This window comes from Octopus sinensis, linkage group LG18, assembly GCF_006345805.1.
Source record: "Octopus sinensis linkage group LG18, ASM634580v1, whole genome shotgun sequence".
NCBI lineage: Eukaryota > Metazoa > Mollusca > Cephalopoda > Octopoda > Octopodidae > Octopus > Octopus sinensis.
Genome location: NC_043014.1, coordinates 54078794 through 54104907, shown reverse-complemented (window position 1 = coordinate 54104907; position 26114 = coordinate 54078794). Strand labels below are relative to the sequence as shown.

Genomic DNA, 26114 nt, shown 5'->3' with positions numbered 1-26114 from the left:
TAAGCAATACAGGAGGGAAATTCACAACTGGCTTTAATTACTAATTTTCACCGTTTTTGCTTCATTTTTATATCAAACGTCTTTAAGAAATATATAAAGATCACAAACATTCAATCTTCGTTTCTTGTAAATCGGAAATATTCTCAGACTGTTAAAATTCATTCGAACGGCTTTTGTGTGTTTCTTAAATGGCTTACAAACACCTTCCACGCTGCAATTGTTTTCGTTCCAGCACACGATCTCAGATCAAATCACTTGCTATGCAAGTACATCTCTAAAATTCATTCATCAGGTTGAAAAAAAAAAATTTAATGTCGGAACAAAATTTATTCGACTCTCATTTCCTTTAACACCGGCTACTTCCGGTTACACCGTCGTCCACGCGATTTCTCTTAGTTTCGGGTTTGGTTCAATTCTGGTAAGTTTCTTAAATTCTAGATTTCAGTCTCGTTTCTTATTGACTTCCAACATTTTTGTCAGTATGTACAATACGCACACACACACATGTATAACATCTATATATATATACACGCTTTTATCGACCCTGTTGTGTACAATTCTACTTTCGACTTGACTCCGTCTAAAACACGTGGGGATTATTTATCGCCGATCGAGAAATCCTTTCACTCTAGAATCGGTGCATCGTCGATTCATCGGCAGATCTTGCGTAATTTCACTTTCCCCTTCTTTGAAGAACTGTGTCTTTGGGTTTAAAGAACATCGAAATTCTGTGTCGCAAAACAGTTTCCGATTTCAAGAGAAAATGCTTTGTAAATAAACATTGCCAAACCTCACCGAGGATCTTTCTCGGCGGAACTTTCCGCGTGATTCTCCGTTTCTATTCTCTTCAACCGCTCTCTCTCTCTCTCTCTCTCGCTTCCCTTTTTCTCTCTGATTCTCTGTCTAAATACGCGACACTGTGTCCCGTCTCATCAAGGGCCACCTCTATATAAACAAACAAAATGGTAAGTGGACAAGGGGACTGAATGCAATGGGGGTGGGTGGGAGACATTCAGTTTTAAAGTTTTGGAATAGTTTGACATGAGTGGGAGCAGCTGAAAAGGAAATCTTCAAAAATCGAATGACCAAATATTGAGAACAGTTCGAAAGGAAAACTGATTTTCAGAAACCGTTTTGTGACAAAAGAATTTCGATGTTCTTTAAACCCAAATGAAGAGGAACACCACCCACCAGTTGTGTTGTGTAAGGGTTCGTTAATGAATGGGGACAGTTTTAAAATATCATCTCTTGTAATCCTATTGAGTCTGTTTGCTTCCTCACTGATCACCAGCGCAGATTCCATGGATCCAAATTAACAAAGACTCTCTCACTCTTCAGAACTTTGACAGACGTCTTACTCTTGACATCAGCAAAGTTGCCTATTTAATTCCTGTGTTTCCTGATATCCTGGATTCCAAGTTCCAGTTGGACCATTCCATTGCAGTTGTCCATTGACGAAACTCTGATCGAATTTCTATTAACCTACCGTCTGCCATGTTTCCCACACAGTTTCTACACTGTTACTTTCAACCACAAACACACCTCTTCACTTCTTGACATTCCTTCCCAATTACCCTTAATGCCATTCACACATGCAACTTATGTGTCCCTCATCCAACTTTTGCTACTTCCATAAACAAAGATCCCCAAAACCTTGTTCCTGCTGCAAGGAACTTTTCAAATCTCATTCGACAACATCAAAACACAGTCACAACACACATGTCAAGGAAACTCACCAACAGCACTTTACTCTTCTCCCTCAACTCATTGGCTAAAAACCATCACAAACTTTTCCATTACTAGACTTCACAATCTCCCAAAATAATCAAATTGGCCACTTCACTCTGCATGTCTGGCCCCACACTAACAACCATAGCTGATCTTTCTTCCTCCTCAAACTGTTGGCTCTCCCTTATTCTCTCTCCTTGTATTTTAAAAACAATATAGGGTTTGTAAAACCATATTTGTCTGTCTGACCCCCAACAAGCTAAGTGAGTGTGATGAAAGTTCTTTATTGGCCAGAGTGTTGTTGTTGTTGTTTGATCTGAAGTCAATCATGATTGAACAGATCAATGATCAAAGCATTCCAGATGTGGCAATCCTGTCTGTTCTATTTTCCAATATTGTGTGTGTTACTGCTTCCTTACCTTTAACATCACAAGATGAAGTGTATAAATGGGTGTCACCATCATACAGGGGATGTCTTTCATTTCCAATCTTATCATCATCATCCTTTAACGTCCGCTTTCCATGCTGGCATGGGTTGGACGGTTTGACTGGGGTCTGGGAAGCCAGGAGGCTGCGCCAGGCTCCAATGTGATCTGACAAGGTTTCTACAGTTGGATGCCCTTCATAACACCAACCACTCTGAGAGTGTAGTGAATGCTTTTTACATGCCACCAGCACGGGAGCCAATCAGAGGGCAGTGGCATTGACCACATTTTGATGGTGTTTTTTACGTGCCACCAGCAAGGGAGCCAGTCAGGGTCACTGTGCAAATATATTTGGCCAAAGAAAAGCATTACCTTATTTGAAAACTGGTAACGGTTGGCTACAAGAAGGACATCTGGCTGTAGATATTCCATCACAGCAAGTTCCATCCAACCCCATGGATAAGTGGATGTTAAAATGATGATGATGATGATGTGTAGCTGCGACTACATTTTCCAATTTTCCCTCTGCGTTTTTAAGAACAGTTTGGTGCCCCATGAAGGATGGCTTAGAGGAGAGAGTGAAAGCTTACATTTTTCATTCAAATGTTTTCTCAGTGCTGCATATATATTTTTGTTTTCTTTTCCAGAATTGGAACCTTCCCAAAATGGGGGACTTTAAAGTTCACCAAGTCAGGTTTTTCTCTCCCAAAGTACTGGGGATCCAGTGTTTCTCTTACAATGAGTTAAATAAAAAGCTGGCTTTATCACGGTAAACTATTCATTACTCTCAGCTTTCTGTGTGTGTGTGTGTTAAATGTAAAATGCTTGTGTTTGTTGCTGTTTTGTCCCATGTCAGCTCTAGTCAAGCAGATCAGTAAATCAAGAGCATTCTGGCCATCCCATCTTTTATTTAGGCATTGTCTATTTGGACTCAATACACTTCTAAGATAGATGTGAATTGATGGAATTTGGCTGCTATTTCTAGCGAATCGAGCGATCAAGTGGAGGCTCGTTTTTACAGTTGTGATGAACGACAATTGCAGATGTGTCTGTTTAGTTCATAAGTTTGTTTCCCATCCATGTGTGGCACCTTGGGGGGCAAGTGTCTTTCTGCTACAGCCCTCAGCCGACCAAAGCCTTTGTGAGTTGATTTGGTTGAAGGAAACTGAAAGAAGCCCATCACTCTATGCACTTTGATGGGAAATATCAGTGTGGGTGGGTGGGTGGGGTTAAATGGAAAGGGACGGAAGTGGATCAGGGATCATGGATCAAAGCATAGGAGTGGTAGGGAGGGAGATGGGGGGGTACTTAAGGATTTTTTCATTCTTCTTATATTGATTTTACTCTTTAGATGTGGCCATGCTGGAGCACCACCTTCAACGGATCTTAGGTGATCTTATTAACTCCTTCCTTAATCCTTCGACTGCTAATTACTTTATAATTTTCTTCAAAAATGCAAGAGCAACATTGGCCTAAAGGGAGATAATTCAGTTGAACGTCAGTCCGTCAGAGCAATTTTTTTTTTTATCTGGTTTGCATTGGTTTCCATCCAACTCAAAGCACAAGAGGTTTGCTTCCCAACCACTTGGTCTCAGGTTCAGTCTTCTACAATGCTCCTGGCCAAATAGACTTGGTTAATAGAAGCTGAAAGAAGTTTGTCTTATATAGATAGATATATATTTATATAGTACCAGATCAATTGTTCTGGCATACAAGCTATGTAGAGGGTTGCTGCCTTGGGGTGAGTGTCAGCCATAGGTACAGGGATGAATTTAGTGCACAAGTAGGAGTTCGCCAGGGCTCAGTACTCAGTCCCTTCCTATTAATCATAGTTCTCCAGGCCATAAAAGGGGAGTTCAAGACTGATTACCCTTGGAAACTACTCTATGCTGATGACCACATTTTTATAGTAGAATCAGAAAAGAAATTCCGGGTGTGAAAGCAAAACCAGGAATTAAAGGGTTTAAAAGTTGACTTTGTAAAGACCAAAGTTGTAGTTAGCAAGAAAACAGATGGGATTCTCACCTGTCAGGTAAATGGCCCCTCTTGGTATGTGGGGAAGGTGTTGGAATTCCATAGAGTGTCACCAGTGCAAGGTAAGGACGCATAAGGGGTGAATGGGACAAAGAAAGTGTTTGTGGCAGATGCACAAGAATAAGAAACACCAAGGACACTCACAACAAACCACTTCCAGAAAAACCCTTTGACCTTTTTTTATAACTGATTAAATAAAATCTTCTCACATTCTTTTCAGAACTGATGGCTCCATAGAAATTCTTGGAAACTGGTACAAAGAAAAGGTAAATTATTTTAGAATTCCTCTTTCCCTGAAGAAACAATAATGGTTCGAATTTTGGCACAAGGCCAGCAGTTTTAGGGGAAGGAAATTAGTGAATTACAGCAAACCCAGGACTGAACTGGTTATTATTTTATTAACCCCCCCAAAAAGGATGAAGGGCAGAGTTGGCCCTTAGTGGTGTTTGATCTGAAACATAAAGGGTCAGAAGAAATGCTGCCAAGCATTTTGTCCGAAATGCTAATGATTCTGTCAACTCTGAAGAACTTGGAATGACTCTGCCTATTCCGTAGGGGAAATGTCTGAGATGTAAAGATATTTGGTTTGGAAAGCTCAGCGGAAGAACTAAGAGTGACTTTGAAGTCATCCACGAAATGTATTTGGTTTGTGATTTAAAGGAAAATATTCTTTATGGCTTAATCAAAAGAGAAGCAACAGGGCCCATGAGCTTTTCTTTTCTCAGAACCCCCATTTATCTGTTTACTTAACCACTTGTCTATCTATCTCTCCACCTTTTTGTCCATGTGGCTAGCTAGATAAGTAGCCAGTTGTTTATCCTATCCAGCTGCTTATCCACCCATTTACCTGTCCTTCCTACATGTCCACCTGTCAGGCTATTTATCTATATATTGATCAAGACACCTTTTGCTTCTCTCTCCTTATATACACACCTATCTCTGTCACTTCGTCTCTTCATATTATTAAATATGAAAACCTAAATCGGCAACAAAATCTCTATTATACTATATGATGCTGAAATAATTCCTTAAACCCTGATGAAGGGACTTTTAGGTCCTGAAATATTGGGCACCTAAAAGACCGACACTAGCAACAATTAGGGTCCATTTTGCATTGTTTGGCCTCCCAACTCTTTCAGCATCTCATTCACAATGCTTCAAGCAAACCACCACATTTATTTCTCTGTTATATTATTCTGATGTCTTTTTTTTTAAATAAACCATATTAAACTGTAACAATACCATTTTCTACAGCCACCCCTAATGGTCTCTACCTTTCAAAGCTACCTCATGCCACTCACACCATTTTCTCTCAGACATTCGTCACCCACTCATCTCTTTTCTTATCATTCATGTTGTGTCCAATCCCACCAGGCCCTACACTAATCACTATAACCCAATCATTCCCTCCCAAAATGTCATCCCTCTGGAATTCCCTCCCTGCTCTTTCCTGCAGCTGTTGATATACATTTGGAACATTAATGGTACCAATCTCACCAACCTGGGAGACCCCCACCCCATGGGTCTTGGGCACTGTCCCTTTCCTCCAGGTAACACCTGGAGACAGGTAATGGCTTGCAATCAGCCAACAGTAACAAATCTCTGTTCTTTACTTTTTGAAACCTGATTAAATTGTTTGTGCTGATTCTTTCTTCCAGGTGATTCCCGGTGACATTGACCGTCCGGTTGAAACGATCATCTGGGTTTCCAATCGACTGTTTTCCGCAGGAGGCTCCGGAGAAGTTGTAGAATATGATCTTGTCAAACTTGAACCAAAAGTAAGGCATTAACCTCTCATCTTTGTTTTAATTCCTCTTCGTTTCTTTCTTCTCCGTTGTGTGTGTGTGTTCTCTTGATATCGTGCTATGGTTGTAGACAAAAGCAATATCATTCATTTCCATTATTCTGCTAAAACATGGGAAAATATTACCTTATTTGGAAGCGAGTGAGAGTTGGTGACAGGAAGAGCATCTGGTCTGCTTCACTAAACTCCATCTGATCCATACAGGCATAGAAAAGTGGACGTTAAGAACAATGAGAAAAACAGTCAAACAGTGTTGGCTCTCATTAATGTCAACCAATCTAATTAAGCTGTCTTTAATTAATATTAACCACTCTCTGTAAGTACGCATTGGCTAATATTAATTAATCTATATCAGCTCTCATTAATTTAATCTCTGATTTCTTTTGTTTTAGACGAAAGCCCATTGCAACGCTGGTCCAATTTGGTGTTCGGTGAAAAATCACTCAAATACTCGGATTGCTGTGAGTAGATATCTGTTAACTTCTATCAGTATAGAGTGAGGGTTAACCCCTTGTGTATTTTCTGTCAGGATACTGTATCCTTCAAAAATTCTACTCAAAAGGTTCCTGAATAAGGGATCTTTAAGGATGACGAACGAAACACCCATGTTTCCAGAGGTGAATTATTCAAACCCCAGGGTATTTCTCTCAATACATGGTTATGATACTCCCCCACTACTTCTGCTCATGATCAGAGATGCACGTATCAGCCTGTAAGGGACATGCTCAACTGGTTGAGGTCAAACAACTGACAAGCAAATCTGTGGTATTGAGCAGAATATTTGTTGTTGCCCATCTTTTATACCATGACAAAACAATGTACATGATAAAATTTCTTATCAGTTAAGATGAGAAGCTACGAGAGCCACTGCTTGGTATTTGTATCATAATATTTTGTCCAGTTGGAATATTAATTTCTGACTTTAGCCATTTCACTCCATTAATGAAGACTTTATGCTACATCATCATCATCATCGTTTAACGTCCGTTTTCCATGCTAGCATGGCTCTGTAGTACAAATGTCTTGTTTTCATAAGTTTTGAATTAAAATCGTCCACCAAACCTTAGTCACATAACTAAGTTATTTTACTAAATTCTTTGTTATATTTAAAATTAATTGAAAGAAAAAGAGAGCATCTCAACAGAAATATGGCAACAAAAGGATTAAAAAAGTTGCTGTTTCTAGTTGGTTGAGTAATTCTGTAGAAACTTGCTCATAAAGTGTAGCTGAGTGGAGTATGATGTGTTGCTTAGCAATGTAGCCGAGTGGAGTGTGGTCACAGTTCATGCCAGCTTCTTATTTTATTTCGCCACAATAATGGCCAATTGACTCTGGCAGGATTTGAACTTAAAACCCAGAAGATTGACCTAAATAATGGATGTAGGCATGGCTGTCTGGTTTAGAAGTCCTCTTTGCAACTGCATGGTTGGACCAAGTGAAATTTGGTAAATGGAAACTGTAAAGAAGCCTAGTGGATAGAGTTTTCCTTAATCTACCCTATAATATTAACGATGTGGAACGTGTCACAGCTTCCTCTTTTCTCTCTCCTCAAAATGGTCAAAAACAGATAATTTATTTAGGGAGTTCCTATCTGTCGATGCCACTTGATTGCACCTTTTGAGCAGCAGGGGCAGGGAAGTAATCAGCTGATGAAGGTCCAACATAGCCCTGAAAATAAGGAGTGCACATAACTGGATTGGTTTTTTATTTTTCATAAGGTCCGCTCAGTCAACATGATGTGAGTGGCAAGATATAAACTATCAAACCTTGAGCAAGTGTATCAGCTACCTCTCTCACTACTAGCAAATCTCATCTAAATAACATTTCGTACTTGAAGGTTTTCTTTCTTTTTTTTTTGTTCCAGGTTGGCACAGACGGAGGTTGTGTGGTTTTATTCGATGTGGAGGATGGTTGCTTGAATTATCTGAAAACCTTCAGCAAACAGGAAGGTCAGTACATCCATCCATGGTTCCTTCTTCTTCGTTGGGAATTTTATTTCTTGCCTGGCGTTTGTGTGTGTGAAATGTAGAGCAAGTGACCACCACCACTGCCTGGCTGGACAGGAACAACACAGAAGCCCGTTGGTGACTGTAATCTTGACCTGTTGCCTGGTTGAACCCCATTATTTGGCCCTCAGATACCCTTTATTGGCATTGAAACCAGTTCCCCTATCTGAGGAATAACTGATGAAATATTTCCTTTTTACCTTCCCTTCAATATTCTCTGTGATCCACTAAATGGTCACCTATGCTGCTGCCATTTCTTCTTTGATTAAGGTGGCGAGCTGGCAGACTCGTTAGCGTGCCGGGCGAAATGCTTAGCGGTATTTCGTCTGTCGTTACGTTCTGAGTTCAAATTCCGCCGAGGTCGACTTTGCCTTTCATCCTTTTGGGGTCGATAAATAAAGTACCAGTTTCGCACTGGGGGCGATATAATCGACTCAATCCCTTCGTCTGTCCTTGTTTGTCCCCTCTGTGTTTAGCCTCTTTGTGGGCAGTAAAGAAATATATATCAGAAAAGAAAAAAAACGTATTTTTGACCTTTTCCCCTTCTCCAAGAACCATATTAACCTCTGGCAATGATATCTACCATTTATGATATTGAAGAAACTGAGAAAGTCATAGAGATTGACCTCACAATGTTAGATTGATTAATTAATTAATTAATTAATTAAGGACAACTAAATGCAATTGCAATAACATAGCAGATGTTCTGTTTGGTTTATTTCAGGTCGAATTCTTTGTTTGGATTGGCACCAAGCTGAAGAAATCATCGTCACTGGTGGAATTGATAATATTCGTGTGTGGAATGCCAATTCAGGAATTGCAGTGGAGAGGTTCACCATGAAGAGACACAAACAGAAACAGACCATTGTTTGGTGCATCAAAATTTTAGCGTCAGTCTCTTTGCATCGTATTCTTCTGTTCTTTGTAAACTTATCAGATTATGATTCACTTAATTTAATTGAATAATTCTTCCTGGGTTCAGAATCCGATTCTGTCTCAGAGATTGGCTTCTGTCTTCAACTAAATTCTGTTTGCTTTCAAACAGCCGTAAGAGACACAAATGGCTGTTTAGTTGAGAAGTCTGCTTCTGAACCACATGGTGCCAGGTTCAGTTCCACTGTGTGGCACTTTGGGCAAATGTCTTCTATGATAACCCTGGGCTGATTAAAACCTTGTGAATGGATTTATTAGAAGGAAACTGAAAGAAGCCTGTTGTTGTCATTTTGACATCCACTTTTCTATGCATGGGTCAGATGGAATTCATTGAGGCAGATTCTCTACAGGTAGGTGTACAGTAACCCCTTGCCATATCGCGGTTCACTTATCGTGCACTCAGCACATCACGGATTTTTCTGGCTAATATATATAAATTCATATCATGGATTCCTCAGTATATCGTGGGTTTCTGCGGACAATTGGTATTTATATTTTTTAGATTTTAATTATTGCTGTGGGAGGTTTTGGAATGTAACACCTGCAATAGTCAAGGGATTGCTGACCCTTACCTGTTTCTAAGGTAATATTTCCTCTCTGTGGCCAGTCATGATTTTATAGACGGTTGGAATTGAATGACACTGCTTGTACAACAGTGACACTTGTTTACAGCTATCATACGATACCAAGATGAGATGTACAGTGGGCTTCTTTCAGTTTCCTCCTGCCAAATCCACTCGCAAGGCTTTTAGCTTCAGAAGACATTTGCTGTAGGTGCCATGCATTGGAACTGCATGGCACATGGTTGGGAAGTGAATTTCTTAACCATACAACCAGACCTCCATGTGTGTGTGCTCTACAAAAGTTGCTATGAACAGTGTTGTTGTTATTGTTGTTGTTGTTGTTGTTGTTGTCACTTCTCTGTCAACAGATCGTTTATTTGTTTCATGCTTTTGAAGACAAGTGAAATAAGAGGTCCATTACTTGAAAAACAGGAAAGGTATCTGGTTGTAAAACGATGCCTCAACAACTTACTCATCTAACTCATGCTAACATGAAATACAGGCATGAAATGAATGAAAAATAAAGGGTTGTGTGAAACTGTCTGCCCCCAGTTTGTTTCATAATCCAGTCACATGTTCCAAGCATTATGTAATTTCCTTGACAAGCATCCAATATTCCACGTTTGCATGAATTAGCTGGAATTTGTTGGGGGCAGATTTCTTAAAGGCCTGGTGCTCTTCCTGTCACAAGCCCTCACCTGTTTCCAAACAAAACAATATTTCCTCAGAGTCAAACGTGATCCTCCACAAACACATACGCATGCACAGAGTTCCAAAAGTGACCTCCAATTGTAAAATGCAATGAAATACTTTAAACAATCAGTTTCTACAATGATAATAAAGATTTTAAAACCAGGGCTTACTTTTGGGACACCCTGTAGATGTCTGTCTGTGTGTGTGTGTGATACTTAAATACTAAAGTTGACTTGTAATGGCAACATTTTTCTTTTCTTGTTCTTTTTGTGTTGTTTCTAAATTCCAACCAGTTTTTGACTTTTGTTTTGTTTTTTTTTCTCTCTTGTAGCAATTTGACTGTGGTCAGTGGGGATTCGCAGGGCAGAATTACATTCTGGGATGGCAAATACGGCACAGAATTAATGGTAAAATTCTTTACTAAGCAACTCCATCATCATTGTTATTTTGTGTTGTTCTTGTTGGTGTTGTTTAGCTGCAGGTCTGACTTGATAGAACAGGGTCAAACCTGAACCAGAGACATTCCAGCTATGACCAACCCTTGAACTACATTTTCCAATGTGTCCTTCCAATTATATTTTAAAACAGTAACATGTGATTTGGCTGTTATTTCTAGTTAGGAAAATGACTATGTCTCCCATATTGGTTCATGTGAAACTGTTTTAGGTAAATGTGGACATATGGTAGACATGTCTATGAATGTAATGATTTGAGGAGAGACAAACAACCGACCCCCCCCCCCTTGCATGACTTGGTTTCAAGTCTGGTGAGAGCAATATTGGAATTGATTTATCTGTTTTTTTTTTTTATTCTTTATTGTTCATTTATTTTATGTTGCATTTTGTGATTGATAATGTTGTTAATGACAGGTTTTCCCATGAGTCAATCACTGGTTCATAGCAACATTTATAATGGCAAGAATAATGACCAGGAGCTTGGTTCCATGACCAAAATATTTACACACTCACACACTCACATACACATTATGAATTTCCATACAATTTCTGTCTACCAAATTCCACTCGCAAGGTATTACTCAACACAGAGTGACATCAAGGGACTGAACCCAGAACCATGTGGCTGTAAAGTAAACTTCTTATCCACATGGCCATGTTCGTAGCCATTGTTAATGATTTTTAAGAAAAGCATGAATGTGACCGAATCCTTTGTTTCTCTCAGACACAATTTCTCAGCTGTTGTCATCCTCATCTCATTTCATAATTCTTCACACTCTGAATAACCCCATCTAACTCTGATTTTAATTTCCATCTGGAATTGTTATATTTCTTATTCTCATGTCTATGGGAAAGGCATGAACATCACAACATCTTATAGACTTATTTTCTGTTCTGTTTCTTTCCAGAGTTTCTTTAGCCACAGGGCGGACATTCTGTGTTTAGCTGTCAGCGAGGTGAGTTATTTCTATGTTTTTTTGCCTCCTCTTTTCTTTCTGTTGCCAAACACTCTCTGTTTCAGTTGATTTTGAAAATGAAGAATTTCGTGAAAATAACATTGTTGTTATTGCATTGATGTTTGGAAGATAATTAATAATTTTAATGAAAGATTTTGATTTAGATCACTTTAAAATGGGAAGTTTATACCATAGAATCAGGGGCTGGGTTGGTATTAAGAGGGGTTATGTTGTTGGAGTTTGGGCAAATATTCTTTTGGAAATTTGAAATAACTTAGATAAAAATAGCTTCTTGAATTTTTAGTGAGAATTCAGTGTTCATTCCCATTGCATGCCATTATTGGTTTGGTTCTCTGACTGACCTTTCTAATTTTTATCCACCTGAGATTAAATTAGGGTTCCTAAGATGGTAAAAATTTGATTTGAGAACAATTTAGTTGCTATTGCTAGCATATCAAGTGGCTGTCTAAAGACATCTTTATTGGATTAATGATTGAAGTATGATGACTAATAATGATTAACGGTTCTGTTGCAGGATGAGAAAACTGTGGTTTGCAGTGGTGTCGACCCAAAACTTATTTGGTTTGAGCTCCTGTCAGAAGAGATGGATGGTTTACCTGCTAAAAAGTTAAAGGGCAAGTTTGGGGCCGCTCTTGCTGCTCGTGGACAGAGTAAATGGGTTCAGTCTTTTGCCAAGAGCTTCCAGTCCCATGATGTCAACTCTCTGGTCTTCATCGAAGATGAGCTTGTCAGTGGAGGTAAGTAATTAGAAGCATTTCCTGTTAATTACACTGTGGGGTTAGGGGGGTGGGAAGTAGGTGAGCTCTGAGGTCCTTAGTTCAAATGGCAAGTAAAATAGCAATTGCCTCTCAGTTCTTAGTTTTTCTCATTGAACTGCTGCCATGCTGGAGCATTGCTGTCCAGCTTTTAGGCACTCATGTTAAATGCTGTACTTATTTTATTATTCCCTAATTTGCTGATCTGCTAAGTCAACAGGAGATAAAGGCAAATGACATAATCAACTAGTTTTTTTTTTCTTTTCCAGACCTATATAAACACAGACACACACACACATGTGTACATTGAGTTCTAACAGCATGTTATTAGTACTTCTACACCTAAGTGACATCTTAATATATATCATCATCTTCATCATCATTTAATACCTGTTTCCTATGCTGGCATGGGTTGAACAGTTTGGCAGGAAGTGGCCAGAAGACTGCCCCGAGCCCTACTGTCTCCTTTTGGTATGGTTTCTACAGCTGGACACCCTTCCTACTGCAATCATTTTACAGAGTGGTGGCATGTAAAAAGCACCATCCGAACATGATCGATGCCAGTGCCACCTGACTGGCTCCTGTGCCAGTGGCATGTAAAAAGCATTTTCCAAACGTGATTGATGCCAGGGCCGCCTAGGTGGCACGTGAAAAGCAGCCACTGCATTCTCAGAGTGGTTGGTGTTAGGAAGGGCATCCAGCTGTAGAAACATTGCCAGATCAGATTGGAGCCTGGTGCAGCCTTCTGGCTTTCCAGACCTCAGTCAAACCGTCCAAGCCATGCTGGTATGGAAAACGGACGTTAAACAATGATGATGATGACTGGGTGCTTTTTATCTGGCACCAGCATCAGTGAGGTCACCAAGCAGCTTGCAAGACAAACATCCCTCGTCTAAAGCACAGGAATTAGTATTGAGGGCAATGACTTTTAGAAATGGAGTCGGTGTATTCAGTTCTTTGTTTTCTGACAAGACGACCAAACTGAGAGAATGTAGAACTCTGCTATCTTTCCTTATTCTCTCCTGTCATCTTAACCCTGAAGAAGGACTGTCCAAGAGTCTGGCTATTCCATTCTTCACGGCAATTTCGCTGTGCAACCAGATCGTCAGGAATATATTCTGTGGTGGACCGATTCCACATCCAAAAACAAAGAGAGAGATCTCTCCTCAGAATAAACTTGAGGAAATAATAAAAACCTTTAAAACTTTGTTCATCTTCAAAGAGATTTATGTTAAATTGTTGGGTTTCGTTACTAATCTATTAATTTAAATCTAGCCTCTACTGTGGTTGGCTGCGAGAATTATTTTAGATTAAAGACTGCTTTATGTAAGATGGATAACCCAAAATAATAGGCGCAAGGGTCTCTGGAATGGGGTGGGGGTACTCAGGTAGAAGAAACCAAACAGTCTGTCGTATCAAGTTAAGAGGTTCTAAACAGCTTATCTTGGTGTGGATTATGAAAGGAACAGGATGAATAATACCTGTACTAAAAAAGCTGGTTTAGCAAATATAACTCAGAGATGCCATCTGCACAGGGAAAAATAGTTAAGTTCCTGTTAACACATTAAATGACCTTCACTACCAAAGTGGGTAGGTGGGTGGGGTGTCTAGATCCATCATAGTCATTGTGTGAAGTATCTCTCTTCTAACAACCTATCAAATGCTCATATCAACCATTCTTCATTTCCAGGAGCTGATTCTTTCATTTCCCTTATTTCACCCAAGAAGAAATGTTTCAAATACAGTGGCATTCCTCACGTAAGTCAGTCAAAGATTCTTCTTTAGATTCTTTAATAATGTCACCAGCAGAGGTAATCCTCAATGGGAAACAGCCCCCCCCCCCATCAGAGACGGTGCTGCTGCTGTCCAGACAAACAGTATTTATGTGGTGGTGGTGGTGGCAGCGGTGGGGATCTTTCACCATCCCCCTCCAACCTCTCACCCATTGAGGTGTTCGCTCTGTCTGTCTGTCTCTCTCTCCTTACCCTATCTTTTCTATTATCAGAGTCAGCCTTGTACCACATCCACCCAGGTCCACCCAACCTGTTCATCACTCTCTTCACCATATTGTTCCTTAGTGATTAAGGACAGTCTATGCATGGCCTTCACTGGTCAAGATGGACTGTATTATCTTGCACATAGATGTCCAGAGTTGGACAACATTTTCCTCTTTTTTTGAAAAAAGACTTATAGTTCCCCCCCCCTCCGGCCCCTGCAAGCCTCCCTTTTTCCACACCACTGATGTTTAGGGAAGGAAGAATCCTCCAATGTCGCTCAATATGGCTTGGCACCAATGGCATCACAGACTTTGTTCTCAGAACGCAAACAGAGGAAGCAGACACCACAAGGCATCGTGCCTGGCCCTTTGACCCTTCAGCATTTAAACCAGCCACATCCAGGGGCCAAATATTCCACCTGCTTTTATGTTCAAACTGGCCAGATCCAGCCTCTCACACCTACCCTACAACGACATTCTAAAAATATACAATCACATCATTGAAATCTCAGTCATGAGATAATCCTGGATTAATTCAAAGCAATGTGAATAAATAAGCTTTACACTTGACAGAGAAGTAATCTGAATGCTAAGGGGTTCCCTGCTGTGAATTGGTCGCCTTTTTATTGGAACTCAGAGCAGAAACACTCAAACGGTGACAGACACGTTCTATCCAACACCCTAATGGCAACCCTGATCCTTTTACTTATTGATGCCTCACTCGTATCTCCTGGGGTTCAATATGAACACCTGGTTCTTGTGATGTAGTTTTCGAAATTACCTTTGATGCCCTCAAAGCTAATTAGTTTTTCATTAATAGATATGCAATCATTTTAAATAATTAGGATTGGACATTTCTTTTAACCCGATTCAATCCTGGTTTGTTTTGTAGAAGAAATTGGCCCACACTGCTTCCGATGCCAACGTGTTGTTGTTACAATATCCCACTTACCTTGAAATTTGGGAATTGGGACAAGCCTCAGGGAAAACAGGTAAGTACTCGCTCATCTTGTTAAATAATTTCATTAGCAACCAAAAGTTTTTGGTTGGCTCCAAGTCATCCTTAGTCAAGAATTATTACAACGAAGACCAGCCTAAGAATACATTGTCCATTTTTGTCTTTCCTAATTTTAAGATGGTAAATAGTTTTGGGGACCAACTTCTCATGTTTGGCTGCTCCTGCTGCTACAGACTGGGAAAAGAATTTCCTCTCCCTCTCTCTCTCACACACACACACACATCATCATCGTTTAACGTCCGTTTTCCATGCTAGCATGGGTTGGACGGTTCGACCAGGGCCTGGGAAGCCAGGAGGCTGCACCAGGCTCCAGTCTGATCTGGCAGTGTTTCTACAGCTCAATGCCCTTCCTAACGCCAACCACTCTGCGAGTGTAGTGGGTGCTTTTTACGTGCCACCGGCACAGGTGCCAGGGGAGTCTGGCATCGGCCACAATCGGTTGGTGCTTTTAACATGCCACCGGCATGGAAACCAGCCAAGGCGGCGCTGGCATCGGCCATGTTCGGATGGTGCTTTTTATGTGCCACCGGCACAGAAGCCAGTCGAGGCGGCGTTTACATATTCCTCATAAACCTATGAGAGAATCACTACATGTTACATGGTCTCTCAGCATGCTAGAAATAGCAGTCAAATCTATTTATCAAAGCAAAAGGCAGGGGATTGGAACACCTTTGGCCAAGACTAACCTGGACATCGGTGACTGATGACCATCCACCCTGTTTTTGCACACATGTCCCCATCCCTCCCTGACCCACAGAATATAACCTTATAAGATTCCTTAATCTTAAGTTTGGGTGTTTATGTTTGCAGGGGATCAAGAAATCCTAACCCTGGAAAAACATCCAAGAAACCAGGTCCAGCTGAAGAGCAAACACGACAAACCTGTCGTTTGTTGTGCGTTAACGAGCAATGCCAAGATGGTGGCATATTCTACAACAACAGAGACTCGTATTTATTATTTAAACCTGGTGAGTCCTTTCTCTTCTTCTTCTTCTTCTCCATTTCATCTCTTTTGTTTGTTTTTTTTTTTTTTTGCTTCCAACCATTTTGTGACAATATTTCCAGAGAAATACGCTTCTCTTACCTTTGGCATGTTTCAGTCATTTTGACTGCGGCCATGCTGGAGCATCGCCTTTAGTCGAGCAAATCAACCCCAGAACTTATTCTTCGTAAGCCTAGGACTTATTCTATCGGTCTCTTTTGCTGAACTGCTAAGTTACGGGGGCATAAACACAGCATCGATTGTCAAGCAATGTTGGGAGGGGGGAGACAAACACAGACACACACACACACACATATACAATAGGCTTCTTTCAGTTTCCGTCTACCAAATCCTCTCACAAGGCTTTGGTTGGCCCGAGGTTATAGTAAAAGGCACTTGCCCAAGGTGCCACACAGTGGGACTGAACCCAGAACCATGTGGTTGCTAAGCAAGCTACTTACCACATAGCCACTCCTGCGCCTAGTATATGGTCTTCCCCACAGTTTCCATCTACCAAATTCACAAGTCATTGCTTAACCCAGGCCTAGAAAACTCTTGCTCAAGGTTTCACGTGGTTGGAAAGCACACAATATGTATGTGTTATGTATATATATATATATATATATATATATATATATATATTTGTGTATGTATGTATGTATATGTGTGTGTGTGTGTGTGAGTATATGTATGTATATATGTATGTATATATCATCATCATTCCATGTCCGTTGCCCATGCTGGCATGGGTTGGATGGTTTCACCAGGGCTGGTAAGCTGGAAGGCTGCACCAGACTCCAGTCTGATTTAGCATGGTTTTCTACAGCTGAGTGCCGTTCCTAACGCCAACCACTCCAAAAGTGTAATGGGTGCTTTTACCTGCCACAGGTGTGGGTGCCATTTGCATGACTACGGTATTTGTCACAACTGCAGTTTTGCTCAGCTTGATGGGTCTTTTCCTGAGGCACGACATAGTATGTATATATGGATGTCTATCAATGTCTGTATATATATATATATATATATATATATATATATATATATATATATATATATATATATACACATATATGGGACTCCACCTACGACATATCCCTTCTGTTTTGCATATATGAATTGCAGGGATATGTCGTAGGTGGAGTCCCTTTTGTAGAAAATAGAAATAAACAGTCTATGACTGCTATTTCTAATTTTTTCGGTATGCGGCCAAGCAACCTGTTGCCTGCCCCTTCTATTTATATACAATATATATGTACTGAACTTTACAGAAGTTCCTACCGTTAATGGTTATATTTACATGCCGAAATCTACCAGTAAATAATTGTTTGTTTTTTTAAAAACCATCGAAGAAATCATTTACTCTTATTATTATATATATATATAAATGTGTAGATAAATGGATCTGCAATCTCCTCTCACCTTTTCACCTTCCTACAGGTTACTGACCGAGTCAGTTTCCTTCATCTCCGACAGTCAAACACGAGAAACACTTCAGCAGCATGTTGTTACCTGCTCATCAAATGGTCTTCACTCGTGACTCTTCCAAATTTATTCTCGCTACAAATGCTGGAACATTACAAATCCTTCATTTCAAAGACAACGAAATAACCTGCATCAATCCAGCGAAAGGTAAGTTTGTGTCTTTTTCTTTTTGTTTCTCTTTTAAACAACGATGAGGGAAGAGGGGAGGGGGTTGTTTTTTTGCAGGCGCCACCATGACTGGCTTCTGTGCCGGTGGCACATAAAAAGCACCATCCGAACATGGCCGATGCCAGCGCCGCCCCGACTGGCTTCTGTGCCGGTGACACGTAAAAAGCACCATCCGGATGTGGCCGATGCCAGACTCCCCTGGCACCTGTGCTGGTGACACGTAAAAAGCACCATCCGAACGTGGCCGATGCCAGACTCCCCTGGCACATAAAAAGCACCATCCGAACATGGCCGATGCCAGCGTCACCTCGACTGGCTTCCGTGCTGGTGGCGCGTTAAAAGCACCAACCGGTCGTGGCTGATGCCAGACTCCCCTGGCACGTAAAAAGCACCCTCTACACTCACGGAGTGGTTGGTGTTAGGAAGGGCATCCAGCTGTAGAAACACTGCCAGATCAGACTGGAGCCTGGTGCAGCCTCCTGGCTTCCCAGACCTCAGTCAAATCGTTCAACCCATGCTAGCATGGAAAGCGGACGTTAAACGATGATGATGATGATGTTATTCCATGTGTAGTTGGAGTTAATGGTGGACTTTGAGAGGCCATAGAAATGTTTGACCACCAAATATAAAAGTAACCACACAAACGACTACAGCATTTGGCTTGTGTGTGTGTGTGTGTTCATTATCATCGTTCTAATTTAATGTTGTGTTCCAAGCTGGTACGGACTGGATTGTTCAGCAGGATCCAACCAGCCTGGTGCCTGTCGTGTCTGTTTCGGCTTGATTTCTGTGGTTGGATACCATTCCTAATGACCACCACTTTACAAAGAATACTGGCTGTTCTTTTATGTGGCACCAGCACCAATGGGGGGTGGGGGTGGGGCACCATGTAACTCACAAGACAAGATCCCTTGACAATGAGGTGGTGGGACAGATGTCTTTGTGCTGGACGTAGGGAGGCTTAAGTATTGGAAAGAGGGACAAGAACAGGTGGTCTTTGTGTAGAGAGGAGAAACATGGGTACCCCAGCAGGTGGGGACGAGGTATGAGGGTGTACCCTCAAGTGACATGTGTGATTGCAACAGGGTTAACATGTTTTCTTTGCTATCATGTGGTCCTGGGTTCAAACCCATGCATGAAACCTCAGAAGTTGATCTTCTCCATCCTTTTCTTCCCCCCCCCCTTCATGAAAAATGTGATCCCTGTAACTGACATTTGTTGGCAGAAACTGTACTGAAGCCCAGTAGATGAGTTGTTGAACTAATCTATCACCAGGTTTAACTCCCACCACTTGTCTCTCGGATACATTTAGCAGACTCCATTCCTGAGGCAAGTATTCAGACTTTAATCTCTAATCTGAGTTTATCTGAGATTAGAGTTGTCTGCTGCTGCTGCTTACCATGTCCACCTATTAGTTGTGGCTTGAAGCTGATAAGATGTGATTTGAGTGAAATTTGGCTGTTTTTTCTAGCAGGTTGAACACTGGTGCCAAGGCTTCACACATTGGCCCGAATTGACGTGTGAAATGGAGAGAGATGTTAAAATGGTCAAAAGAATGTCTTGTTCTGGCTCTCTGCAGAAGGTTGGTAAATAAAGTTCTAGTCTGGGAAATGGTGGAATTGTGAGAGTGGTGTGGGAGATGCTTTGTGGTGTCTGTTCCAGTTGCATCGCAAGTTTAAATTCCATCTTGGCACCAAAGGCTGGAGCTAATCAGCCAACCATGAATGCAGCCTCTCAACCCATAATTGACCTCCAGGGACAAGTAAATTTACAACCAACAGGGTCAGGGGCAGGGGCATGCTGGGGCTTTCGTCCAGACTAGATTGACAATGACAGAATGGAATTTTAAGAATCCCCTGCTTCATTCTTGATGTGGATTTTCTTGGGGTTTCAAAGTTGTTGGTGTGTTTGTTTAGGTCTGGAAACCGGTTCCAAGGCAAACATTCTTTGAAGAACTGAAAAGACAAAATAGAATTCTAAAAAGTTTTCCTTCTTTTTCTTTTTCTTCTTGCATTGCATTGTAAATGTGCACCAGGAATCGCAGAGTCCATACACCTGCTGGAAGTGAGCAGCGACAGCCGATATGTTGCAACAGCAAATAGCAGTCAAGAGGTCAATGTCTTTGACACAGTTTCTGGAGAGGTAAGAATGGTTCCAATATTTTATTTCTTTCCTTCCAGTCATCCTAACGGTCTGGAAGCATTTTTATTAAAGGAAATTCTTGTTATGACTTAGTCAGCGGGGTTTAAGGGACAGGCCCTTGACATTTTTGAGCAGGAGTTTCAAAACTAACGAAAGAAAGAGAAGAAGGAATCTGAGACATGGTGCAAATGCTAAAGGTACCAAAGGTCTGGGTGGTGGTGGCTGTTGTTGTTGTTTGAGTAACGGTAAATTTGCCGTTTTAAAACAGATACATTTCTGTAGGAAAGAAAGAGAGAGAGTGTGTGTGTGTGAAAGGAAGAGAAGATGAATTTGGTTTTGTGTGTGTTTTATAATTAGGTTGTATGTGATAGAAAAGGGAAAGACAATGCTAATTAACATTTCTTCTTTGTAGCACGTGACCTCAGTGCCCCCCCAGAGGGTGATGCCGACTGCCATGGCGTTCCATCCGTTGTTACCGACCCTGTTCATTGTCTACAGCAACATGCAAGTGAGTGGCTCTCGGCTTTTTTTGTTTCGTTTATAATCAATTATTGATCAACTTTCGATTGTGGCTTCGTGAAAGCAAAGCTCAGCCAATTGGTTGATGCTTTGCCAACAGCAATAAACAAGTGAGTCTCTAATCAATGAGGGAGCTTCTGTATGGTTGCTCGACCTGCTGGAAATAGCAGCCAAATCTTACACAAGTTGCACCCTATTGTCTTTAAAAAAGAAGGACAAGTGTGAAGCATCCACACACACACACACACACACACAAACACATATTAATGATGGGCTTTGTATAGTTTCTGCTCACCTAATTCACTCACAGGGCTAAAGTTGGAGATACTTGCTCAAGGTGCCATGCTGTTGGACTGAGCCCAAAACCACATGATTGAGGATCAAGCCTAACCCCACCACCAGGCAGCCCTGGGGAGCCTTTAATAAGGGCCACTCTGTTGCCAGCACTTGGACCAGTTAGAGGATAACGTTGTCACATTAGTTTCAGAAACCCACAAACGGAACATTCCATTGAAAGAAAGAAATAAGAAAACTTTAAGATATTTTACCGATTCTTAATTCTGTGCCATTGCCACATAAAAAGCACCCAGTGCACCCTATAAAGGGATTGGTGTTTCTAGCTGTAGAAACCATGGCACAACAGACAACTGGGGCCTGGTGCAGCTCTCTGGCTTCCCCAGCCCCTTATCAAACAGTCCATCCCAAGCCAGCATCGAAAACAGACGTTAAATTATTTTTATTATTATTATTTAAAACGCTGCACAGTATCCAGTCTCATGATGTTGTTGACTGAAGATATTGTGTCTATCAGAGGGGTTTGTATTGTTTGTCAAGTCACAACAAGGACCTCAGACAGACAGTACTTTACACAATATGTGTGCAGTTCCAAGTAATGCCAATATTTGCAATACACCTAGATTGTAGGGTCATCATCATCATCATCATCCTCATCATTTAATGCCTGCTTTCCATGCTGGCATGGGTTGGATGGTTTGACTGAGGACTGTCAAGCCAGAAGGCTGCACCAGACTCAATCTGATGCCCTTCCTTACACCAACCACTCTGGGAGTGGCTTTTACATGCCACCAGTACGAGGGCCAGTCAGGTGGTACTGGCAATGACCACACTCGTTTTTACGTGTTCCCTGCACTGGAGCAAGTCCAGCTGCACTGGCAGTGACCACGCTCAAATGGTGCTTTTGTCACAAGCATGGGAGCCAATCTGTAGCCCTGGCAACGATCATGCTCGGATGTCCTTTTAACGTTCCACTGGCTCAAGTGCCAATCAGGTGGTTCTGTCATCGGCCACGTCAGCGATTTGGATTTGGATTTCACTTATAATTTCCATCCTTATTGTTGTTGTTCTTTATTTATTTATTTATGAAACCTTATCTTTATATCTTTATCTAGTTTCAGCTCATGAGCTGTGGCCATGCTGGGGCACCGCCATTTATTTTAAGATTTGCTTTTTTCTCTTTAGTTTCGAGAATTTGATTTAACAGAAAACAACTTCACTCGTTGGTCGAAACGAATCAAGAAAACCTGGCATTCTCAGTGGCTTTCAAGACGGAGGAAAATCACCAGCGTCAACTATAATCCATTAAACCCAAACCAGTTAATCCTTCAGGATGAAGAGATGATCTGTCTGCTTGATAAAAACCAGGTAAGTCAAACTATTTTCACCTCTTCTCAAAGTACAATTGTCAGCTATTGCAGCACTTGTATAAGGTTTTTGTACTTTGTATCTCTTGTATAACCTATTGTTGGTTATACAAGCATCTGGGCAGTCACTCAGCCTGCTAGAAATAGCAACCGAATTCCCTCAAGCCACCTTTCTGTTTTACTTGCTTAATGAGGAGGAAGAAGCAAAACCCATGACTTTTGTGGATGCTTCACAGATTGGTGAGTTTGATGCCCTTAATGTTCCCCTGTAGGAGAGAGATGAGTGAGGAGAAGGCCCCAAGGGGAGAGTTTGGTGGGGGTGCAAGATCAGGGAGCTCTGAGGAACAGAGGCCATTATAGTCTGGTTTTATAACTGGAAGGACATATTAGAGGCCCCTAAAAAGACATCTCACTCTTTTGAATACAACAAAACAATAATAATTCAAATAAATACAGACAACAAAAATAACTGCAGAAGCCGAAGAGAAATGCAGTTTTTAAGTACAAGACATAAATAGTGACTTCATTAATTATCCAGGAATAATCTGGAACAATGAGCTGCCAACCACCAGACACAGCAGGAAATGTCAGTGGAAACTAATGATAAAACTAATTAACTAAATTAGTTGAAAATTGGTAAATATTTTGCCTCTCACATTAAATTAATTAGTTAACTGTTGTATAGTAATAATAACAACAACAACAACAATTGTTGGATCGTTGGGAAGAGTATGAGAAGGCATCAAGGAGAATATAAAGGAAATGGGAAGAGAGTGCCCAGTGGAACTGTTACGAAAGGTTTGCCTCCTTGGAATGGCCAGAATAATCAGGAAAGTGTTAGCTGAAAAGAATGGATAGCATAGTACCATAGGCATCCATGCTAGTGGAGCACTAAGAGTACCATCTGAGAGTGATCGTTGCCAGAGCAACAAACTGGCTTCCATGCGGGTGGCATGTAAAAAGCACCATTCGAGCGTGAACGTTTCCTGCGTCGCCTTACTGGCATTTGTGCTGGAGGCACGTGAAAAAACACTTGAGTGAGGTCATTGCCAGTGCTGCAGAACGGGCTCCTGTGCAGGTGGCACATAAAGAGCACCATTTGAGTGTGGCCAGTGCCTGACTGGCCCTTGTGCCGATGGCACATAAAAGCACCCACTACACTCTCAGAATGGTTGGTGTTATGAAGGGCATCCAGCTGTAGAAACTCTGCCAGATTAAGACTGGAGTCTGGTGCAGCCATCTGGTTCACCAGACATCAGTCAAATCGTCCAACACATGCTAGCATGGAAAGCAGACGTTAAACAATGATGATGATGACACATGGGATGAAAATAAGGGGTTTCGTCTCAATACTTGAAGTGTAAATAGAGAAATCTACAAATTCAAAAGTGTTCCGGCCTGACAAACCCTAAAATTTAACCTAAAATTGTGAAGTCAGGAGGGAACTGTTACTACTCACCAACTCCTCATAGCAACTCAGGCAAATTCCCAGAGTCTGGAAAACTGGGCAAAACGTATTAGAACTTTAAAAAGTCTAATGACACTCCAGTGAATAGAATATCACTTAAACCCATCCGTGTGAATACCCTGAACTCATCGTCAACGTCAGTGTACATTCACCCCACCCTTTTTCAACTGTTGACATAGTTTCTGATGACCACCACCACAGATTATATACAACCACTTCAACAACTGAATACATCTCATTCACACCATCATCAACGAAACAAACAACTTCACTTCCAACTTCTTTTTCATCAGAAATTACACTAAAAATGATGGGTGCTAAAGGAGTTCTCTGGTAGCTAAACCCCTGAAGGAGTTCCCTGGCAGCTAAACCCCTGAAGGAGTTCCCTGGCAGCTAAACCCCTCAACTACCATTGCAGTACAGTAAGACATCTGAAGTATGCCAAATAAGAGCACAACAAGCTTTCCCCTTCTCTTACACTTTCTTTCAACTTATATCTTTCTTTTTTTTGTCCCCTTTTTTTCTCTCTTCAGCCATTCCCAAACCCAAAGGTTCATTTTAAATCATTTGGTCACCAAGGATCACGCGGTGAAGCCCATGCTTTTCATATCGTAAATAAATTCAGGGTAAGTATTCCTTTACAATGATTTTTTTAATGGCTTAGTCAGGGGAGCAAGGGCAGTGCACTTGGCCCTTTTTAGGGTTCTCTGAGTCTAGTGAGAGGAACGGTGGAAGACCCAACCTGAATTTTAGTAGCAGGTTGATCTCCACTGAACGCATCTAAGGCTCAGTTTGTGGTGTTCAATGGAACGATGGGCTAAGCCTACTGCCCAATCAGTTTAATCAGGAACAATCAGTTTAACGGGCTTCCACATAGTTTCCATCTATGTCATTTCACAAGGTTTGAGTCCACCTGAGGCTGTGGTATGAGAAACTTACTCAAGGTGCCTCAAAGTAGGATTGATTGAATGTGAAATTCCCTCAGTGCAAAGCAAACTTCCTGACTCACTCAACCAGTGCCCCCCACCCCCACCCCCAACCTGTGTCATGGTTGTTCCTCTTTCTCGTCTAAACCATTTACTCCCACGTCAGTTGTCAAACCAACTGGTGATGGGTCACTGCTGCTGCTACTACTACGTTCTGAACCAACACAATAGTTTTTATATCATTGCTTGATAAAAGCACCACCCGTTCGTGTCCGTTGCCAGCCTCGCCTGGCCCCCATGCCGGTGACTCGTAAAAGCACCATCCGTTCATGGCCATTTGCCAGCTCTGTCTGGCCCCTGCGCCAGTGGCACGTAAAAAGCACCCACTACACTCACGGAGTGGTTGGCGTTAGGAAGGGCATCCAGCCGTAGAAACACTGCCAGATCTGACTGGGCCTGATGAAGCCTTCCGGCTTCACAGACCCCAGTTGAACCGTCCATCCCATGCTAGCATGGAAAATGGACGCTAAATGATGATGATGATGATGATGATGCTTGACTTGCTAGCAAAAGCCCCTTCAAATTGTTCACTGCTGACTTATAAGAAGAAGGACATTTTAGATAATGTACTCCTTGATACATTTTGCCAGGAGAAAAAGAAAAACGGTCTTTTCATGAAAGGTATCACTTCACTTAGCTTTAACGTTCTCTTTTTTGCTCACTTCTCTCCTTCAAATGTATTAGTCAGCAATTGCAAGAGGTGGGCCCTTGCATGATGGGGGGCCTTGTAAGGGAATTTGGCAGACAAGCTGAAAGAAAACGTGTGTGTGTGCATTTCCATTTTGGATCCACAGTGGCTGCGGTTGTTGGTTCCTTGTCTCCTGTCATTTTGTGTGGAGTAAAGGGTCCCTTAGTGACAGTTAAAGGTTGGTAACAGGAAGGGCATCCAGCTGTAGAACAGGGCCCCTCTCCGTCTTTGCTCAACACATGAAAAACAAATGTAAAGCAGAGAAATATGCATTGTTTCCATCTTCCAAATTCAGTCCCAAGACCGGCTGGAGGCTCTGCTGTGCAGTTGGATTGAACCAGGAGCAATGTGGTTGCAAAGCAAACTGCTTAACCACATGGCTACATTGTCCGGAGAGAGATTTGTCCAACATTATTTAACTTTCTCTACATTTTTTACTTGACTTTTTTTTATTTTTTATTTTTTTCAGTATATTCTTGGAAGCAGCTTCTTAAGGAATGGGCAAATGGTTATTGTAGAAAAAACTCCAAAGGATTTTGAAGACGATTTATTGCCTGTTTTAAGAGTCAAGAAATTTGGAATGGGATAAATTTGAGGGAACAATAAAATTTAATTTTTCATATTTTTACTA

At 41.3% G+C, this 26114-nt stretch overlaps 1 protein-coding gene across 1 annotated transcript; it reads left to right on the top strand.

Annotated features, from left to right (window-relative positions):
• Nucleotides 1-285: 285 nt before the first annotated feature.
• Nucleotides 286-26114, top strand: LOC115221538 (U3 small nucleolar RNA-associated protein 4 homolog). The gene is given in 20 exon segments (XM_029791740.2): nt 286-418; nt 2801-2922; nt 4408-4453; nt 5846-5965; nt 6384-6452; nt 7856-7940; nt 8722-8887; nt 10518-10593; nt 11550-11597; nt 12133-12355; nt 14064-14131; nt 15262-15361; nt 16198-16355; nt 17807-17968; nt 17971-17998; nt 20055-20161; nt 20574-20669; nt 22160-22342; nt 24343-24435; nt 25953-26114. Coding segments are annotated over 19 exon segments (2052 nt in total). The 5' UTR covers nt 286-418; nt 2801-2818; the 3' UTR covers nt 26073-26114.